General features: G+C 34.3%; 1 protein-coding gene across 1 annotated transcript; it reads left to right on the top strand.

The window, feature by feature from the left end:
• The first annotated feature begins 3,244 nt into the window (after positions 1-3,244).
• LOC148297177 (uncharacterized) lies at positions 3,245-4,921 on the top strand. The gene has a single exon (XM_088246845.1). The coding sequence runs from the start codon at positions 3,895-3,897 to the stop codon at positions 4,678-4,680; it is 786 nt and encodes a 261-aa protein (XP_088102971.1). The 5' UTR covers positions 3,245-3,894; the 3' UTR covers positions 4,681-4,921.
• The last annotated feature ends 2,493 nt before the right edge of the window (positions 4,922-7,414 follow it).

The raw sequence follows: 7,414 nt of genomic DNA, 5'->3' as shown, positions 1-7,414 counted from the left end.
GGGTGCGATGCCCAAATTTGAAGTGCTGGTAAATTATATATTCTTGTTCTTTTAGGAATAAGCTTTTGCATCTCTATGATTGTGAAAAATCTGAAACTTTGATAGAGTTATGCTTTGGTCTTTGGAAGTTCGTTTAACCGAACCAGTGTTCTTTTAAGATTAAATGTTTGCCAAGTCTTTGGAAGTTCATTACATTTTTGTTATGTTTCAATATATTTTATTTTTATATTAATTGAAAAATCAATCATCCAATTCAATTTAACCCATTTACAATTTTGTATATGATTTGTTTTCCTCCTCTTCCAAATGTTGTATTCATAATTAAAGGGTTTTTAGGAATAATGATAGGTGGAAAGAGTGTGTGGGAAAATAAGGTGGGTGGGGAAATAGGACGGGGGTGAAAATCCAAGAACAAGAAAGTTCCATTTCTGTAATTTGGTTGTATGAAAACTGAAAGGCAGTTTTACATTCTTAATTAAAAATATGGGTTAATCATTTTATTAGTCCCTGAATTTAGACCCGATTTGCATTTGAGTCTCTTAATTTCCAAAATGGTTCCCGTGGTCCTTTAACTTCACTTTCAAGACAAATGGTCCTGCCGTCAATTTTGTTAACTTTTTCTATTAAATGCAGGGGCAAAATGGTATTTTTATGTTAAAATAAAAAAAAATGAATAAAAAATCATATCTTTAAATAACAATAAAAGAAAATCAAATAAAAAACCAACAAAAAGAAAATCAAGTTTGGGGGAGTAGAAATTGGGATAGAAGGGGAGAGAGAGAGTTTAATTTTAATTTTTTATTCATATTTTAATCAATTTTGATACACAAATACCATTTTGCCCCTGCATTTAACAGAAGAGTTAACAAAAGTGACTGCATGACCATTTGTCCTAACGAAACTGAAGTTGACGAACCACAAGAACCATTTTGAAAATTGAGGGACGCAAATGCAAATCGGGTCTAAATTCAGTGACTACTAAAACGATTATCCCTTAAAAATATTTTACATGGAAAGCAGAGCAAGCCAAATTTTAATATTCTTCCTTTTTAACTTGTTCTCCCATATCTTCCTAGAAAATTGTTACCAGGTTCCATGAACCTCACAATTTACCATGAATTTACAGCTCATGCACTATCAAGTGTGAGACCAAATGGCACAACTAGTAACTATGAAAATCCATGGCAAATCCAAGTGTTTTTCGACCAAGATCGAAACTTTCTTAACATTTGCAAGCATGGCTTCGTTCATTGGCAATGCAACTCTGCTAATGTTGCTCGTGTTCTTCACATCAACCATGTGTACGTGTGGGAAAAGCTATTTTCCAAAGAGAAAACATGTTAGAGTAAAAAATGAGCTGGTTGGAGACGTGACTCTTACAGTTCACTGCAAATCAGGGGACGATGATCTTGGTGTGAAAGTCCTCGCCCCTCATGCAGCCTTTGAATTTAGTTTTCGGCCTAAACCATTTGGCACTACACGATTCTACTGCAGTTTTGAGTGGCCAGGTACATTTCACTATTTTGATGTCTATATAGACAAGAGAGATCGAGAAAGGTGTAGGCTGTGTTACTGGGATATACTACCAATTGGCCCACGCATGTATGGAAAGTGCTTCGGGTGGAACCCCTCTGAGATCGCTTGAAATAATGTATTGATTAATCGGTGATTTGATTCTGCCTGGTTCAGTTGTTAGGCGAAATGAAAGATGAAATTATGTACCAGTTTCTATATATGAGGAATAAAGATTGATTAAGGGCTAGTTTGGCATTGCTGTGCTGTGAATATAATCAATTTCAGATTTGCTGTAAGAGAAATCAGCTGTGAATGAAAGTAGTTTGGCGTTTGGTAAACTGAATACTAAAATTGATGTTAGTACAAAAATCAGTTTATGAGTGTTTGGTAAAATTTTGTGTGAAAGTGTTGTGGTATGTGTATAATGACTAAAAAGGACATAATGTTGAAATGAATTTTTCTCTCAATTGTTTAGTAGCTTTTTTACTTTGACTTAAACAATTCTTTTGTCAAATATATTTATTAACCATCACACCCAAAAAATTGTTTTGATCATAAAATAAACAAAATATCATGTTGAAAGTTAAATATTTATCCTTGAATGCTCTAAACTATTTGTCTTTGAAGTACCATGTTCCAAATCGATATATCATTCACCCAAATGCCCCAGAAAAAGATTCAGAGGAGAAAGTCAAGAAAATTCAGAAAAAACAAAAAACATAAACATCAAGAATAATTATAGCAAAAAAAAAAGGTACAAAAAAATACTGGGAAAGGAGGCAATTGCTGCATCCTGTCTTATCTATGCAGCTCCTGGAGAATGAAAAAAGCACACCCACCAAGTTATTTATTTATTTAATTATTGAAGAGTGAAATGATAAACAAGTGAAGAGGAAAAAAAGAAGTGGACAGAATGGATGAATTAAAGATTGAATGGAATGAAGGGATATGTGACGTCAATTGTAAAGAGATATAAGGATAGTATAGGTATTATAAATATATTCATTAACCCACATCGGCTCCGCATCTGATTTCCGTAAAAGCGGAAATTGAAAGCAAGTGCCTACCCGCTTCTCCAAACTGCTGTATGATAGGCAGCGATTTCCTCAAAAAAGCAGGTTTTTTATGTTTTACCAAATGGCATGGATATTCAAAACTGTGAAAGAAAGTGATTATAACTCAAAATAAGCAATGCCAAACGGGCACTAAGAGTTTGATTGTTCTGTTTTTTGTTAGATCAGTTTGATTGTTGTTGTGCGCCATCATATTCACATTTTTATTGTCAAAACATTAAAAGGCAATGTATGGGTTTCGAATTCTGGGTACTACATTTGAACCCAGAAATATTAAACAACTCTAGAGTTATGAACAATTTCTTGACTTTCACACTTTAATTCTAATTAATTTTAGTTTTAGAATTTAAAATTAGAAAAGTTAAAATAATAATAAATAAAAAAAAGGTTGGTTCATTCAACCTAACCATGCATGTTAAGTTTCAGAGAGACGAGTAAGCAGGTCACTACTAGCAACAGGGCCGGCCCTTGGCCAGGGCAACTAGGGCCATCGCCCGGGGCCCACAATTGATTGGGGCACACAATTTTTTTTTAATCCATATATATATATATATATGCATATGCAAAAAAAGGAAAATAAAAACTACAAGTAAAAGGGCATATGTGATATTAGTTGAGAGTTTTACTTGGTATTATAAAACAATAATAAAAAAGAATGATGCCAACAACGTCCTTATTTTTTCCCAAGAAGCAAACCTCTCCCTCTCCGTCTTGTTTTCCCAAGAAGCAAACCTCTCCCTCTCCGTCTGCAGCTTTACTTTGAAATCAATTTCTAATTCTAATTCTCTCTGGAACTAAGTGTGGATGGAACAAAGCCATATTTTGAGTTGAAAGCTGATTATTCTCTCCGAAATTGGGAGCACCAACACCAAAGCACAGCATACAAGACCCAAAATTCAGGTTTTATTGTTCTTTCTTTGTCTTCATTTAATTTGTTTTACTTTCATGTGTCAAAGCAAAATCTTTTTTTGGAGCATGTCAATGCATATATACGGTATTCTCTAATTCAACAAAAAGGTGGAATGTGCTACTTGATTATATTGATGGTTTAACTTTGAAATCACTGTCAACTACACGCTGGGAAAGTCACATAGAAAGTGTTAAAGCAATAAAATCTCAAGCTTCTAAAATTAGAGAAGCTTTATTTAAATTGGCTGAAATTAGTGAAGATGCTAAATTGAGTAGGGATGCTGAAAGTTTAGCATCAGGAGAGCTTTCAAGTTTCGAGTTTATATTAAGCTTGGTTATTTGGTATGACATTTTGCACAAGATTAACTTAGTTAGTAAAAAATTACAATCTGAAGACATGCGTCTTGATGTTGCTGTAAGACAATTAGAAGGACTTGTTTTATTTTTTGAAAACTATAGGATATATGGTTTTACTTCTGCCATGAATGATGCTAAAGTAATTGCATTAGATATGGAAATTGAGCCTGTATTTCTTAAAAAACGTCAAACCTGTAGAAAGAGACATTTTGATGAGATTTCCAATAATGAGAGGGAACAACAATCATCTGAAGAATCCTTTAGAACTGATTACTTTCTTGTCATAGTGGATATTGCTCTTGGTGAATTGAAAAGTAGGTTTGAACAATTGCATATCTTTGAATCTATTTTTGGGTTCTTATTTGATGCTGCAAAATTGACTTCTTTGGATGAAAATGAATTGAGAAGCTCTTGTGTGAATCTTGAAAATGCTTTAAAACATGACAATGATACTGATATTGATGCAAGAGATTTAGAGTCAGAATTACAGGTGTTGCAAGGGATGTTACCAAGTGAAGCAATTGAAACAGATAAACCATGGACATCCATTAAAATTCTAGAATTTGTAAAGAGTGTGGATATGTTTCCAAATGTAATGGTTGCTTATAGGATATTACTGACTATACCTGTGACTGTGGCATCTGCTGAAAGAAGTTTTTCTAAATTAAAATTATTAAAATCTTATTTGCGGACCACTATGGCTCAAGATAGGCTAAATGGACTAGCTATATTATGCATTGAAAGAGATATGTTGGAAAACATTAAATATAATAGTATAATTGATGATTTTGCTTCTAAAACTGCAACAAGAAGACATTTTAAATGATCTTTTGTGATTAGGATTTCATTGCTATTTTTATTTTGTAGGTGCATATGAAGGTGAAGCATAGGGACATGCAAGTTAATTTGTTGTTGATTGTAATGTTTTCAAACAAGGTTTTAATGAGACCCAAAGTGTTTTATATCATCGGTTGTAAACTCTTATAATTTTAATAAAATTTATTATTTAATAAAAAATTGTAATTATATTTATTTATTTGTTGATAAAGGGCACATTCTTAAACTTTGGCCCTAGGCCTTAAATCACCCAGGGCCGGCCCTGACTAGCAATAGCAGTATTGTCCCCAACTTAACCACCTACAAAGCTTAGTAGATATGAGGTTTTATCACAAAATGCCTCAATGATATTAGTAATGGAACCATTCATTATATGTTGAGTTTTTATTTAGTCAAGTTTTTGATGTGTTCTTTAACACACCCTCTCATTTGGGACCACCACATAGTGGGCCATACGTGGAGCCATGTCTACATCAGAGTCAAACATTCAAGCTCGACACTTGAATATCACGTATTGGGTAAGGAGTAAGGGTAAAACATTCAAGCCCAACATGTGAACACCACCTATTGGGTAAGGGGTAAGGGTAAAGGCCCAGTAAATCAACCCACTCTGATATCACGTTAAGTTTCATAGAGACAAGTTAGCAGCCCACTATTCGCAACACCAATATTGTCCCCAACTTAACCACCTACAAAGTCCAGTAGGTGTAGTGTTTTATCATAAAAGGTCTGAGTGATATTAGTAGTTAAAAAATAAAAAGAAAAAGAGAAGGGAGAAAGTTTGGGTGAGAGAGGAGATGTAGCGAGAAACAAGGGAAATACACAATTCATTTGAAAGTCATCAGGATCATCTGCATAATTTTTTTTTTCTTCTTCTTCCTTTATGCAACATCTCCTTCTAACAGAACTTAGAGCAAAAAGCCCCTACCCTAACCATATATGCACGAGTGTTGCTAGATTTTTATTTTCCAGATTCACTACTACAAAAATTCATAGTACCTATTTATTTGTAATTGTCCCTTAAGTTGATTATTTAGACTGTAATTTGTATCCTCTAACAATAGAGACAATGCAGCCACCATTCTCTGAGTTTACTAGTTTGGTGTGGCTGTTGCTTATAGGGTACCATTTAGATTGTAAATTGTCTTCCCTAGCAATATTGCTTGGTATTATAATCAAAGACGCGAGGAACAACCAGGAAGTTCACATGGACGGCAAAGGAATCATTTCCTGAACCCACCCATCATCTCAATTGACATAGGAAAGAGAAATTTTTAAAAAAAAATATACAGGCGAAAGAGAAGACATCGTTACAAAGGTTTTGGGGACAGGTTAGCTTGATATAAAAGGTAAGATTTGGGGGGAAGATGGATCTCGACCCTAATCCTGAGCCTTTGCATTCACCTGCATTTCATAAAATATGGACCATCCAAATAATCCAATGCGTGAGAACATGCCACATCAGCAACTTAATAAGTTTGCAATTTTTTTTAAACTGACGTTAACAGTCCCTTTGACCGAAAGAAACAAAATAAAAACGGCTAACAATCCCTCCATCTTCGTCTGCAGTCGCACCTACTCCTTGCTTTTCCCTCTTTATAATTGGTCTTTCTTTTTTCTCTTTATTTTTCTCTTTTGGCTTTTGGGTAGTCTAACCCCAACCAAGCCCTCGCTATGTATCCGAATAGCAATCTATTGGAATATGTTCCTAATCAATTGCAGCTGATGTTTACAGCTTTCAATAAAAATCAATTGTAGTAGTGGATTTGGAATTGAAAAGCTATCCAGAAGAGTAGATTTGCAACTTGCAATACATTTGTGCCTTTTTTCATGACTTTTAAACCCAACTTTCTTATAAGAATTTTAGTTTCTCGTATTAAGGTTTTCCTTCAACAAATTGATGCAGTATATTCTGTCTATTAGAGGTTTTTTCACACGTCATCGTTTTTATTTTAAGGTAACAACGTTAGTTTAAAAAAACAAAAAAGGAAACAAACTTATTGTAGCCCGATCTGGCATACTCGCAAGCATTAGATTAGTTGAATGATCCAGATTTTCTGAAATGCGGGTAAATGCACAATCACTAAATGCAGAGCAATTTTATACTATGAAATTCAACATTCTTTGATCCACAAAATGTTGGCAGATCCCTTTTTTTTTTTTTTTTTTTTTTTGTATTTATGGTTTTAACCCGTATTATTTGTTATAAATAAAATTCATTTTTTTATTCTAGCCCAATGGGCTAATAGCTGGAGATCATTAGAATGGGAGGTATTGAAAAGAATTTAAATATATTCTCCTTCCCCAATATTGCTTGTATAAATAAAATAATTGAAGAAATAACTCTAGCCCAATAGACTTAAGTGGTATTTTAGCCCCAAAGCCTAAAATGATATGACAAAATTGTATATTTAAAGAGTAGGGCCGCGCGGCTATACTCGTCAAATATATTAGAATATTTAAGAAGTATAGCCGCATGGCTATACGCTTTAAATATATTCGAAACGAACACGAAGCTTTGCACTCGCAGAGGACGGAGGTCGCAGTCAAAGTCACTGACAGGACCCGCCCCGAATCTCCTCGGAAACCGGGACGGATCCCGTCTTTAATCCGGCATTCCGCAGATGCCGGGCCCACTTACTAAAACCCGAGACTTTCTACCAAAATTTTTGGCAGTCTCCCTTGCAAACAGGACAAATCCCAAAATTCCAAACCTGTCAAAA

This window comes from Prunus avium, chromosome 1 (genome assembly GCF_965620075.1).
Source record: "Prunus avium chromosome 1, drPruAviu1.hap1.1, whole genome shotgun sequence".
Classification (NCBI taxonomy): domain Eukaryota; kingdom Viridiplantae; phylum Streptophyta; class Magnoliopsida; order Rosales; family Rosaceae; genus Prunus; species Prunus avium.
This window is presented reverse-complemented; position numbering and strand designations above follow the sequence as displayed.

Bases quoted from the DNA above. Each gene is read 5' to 3' on its own strand.
- LOC148297177 (XM_088246845.1), top strand. From the start codon at position 3,895: ATGCGTCTTGATGTTGCTGTAAGACAATTAGAAGGACTTGTTTTATTT.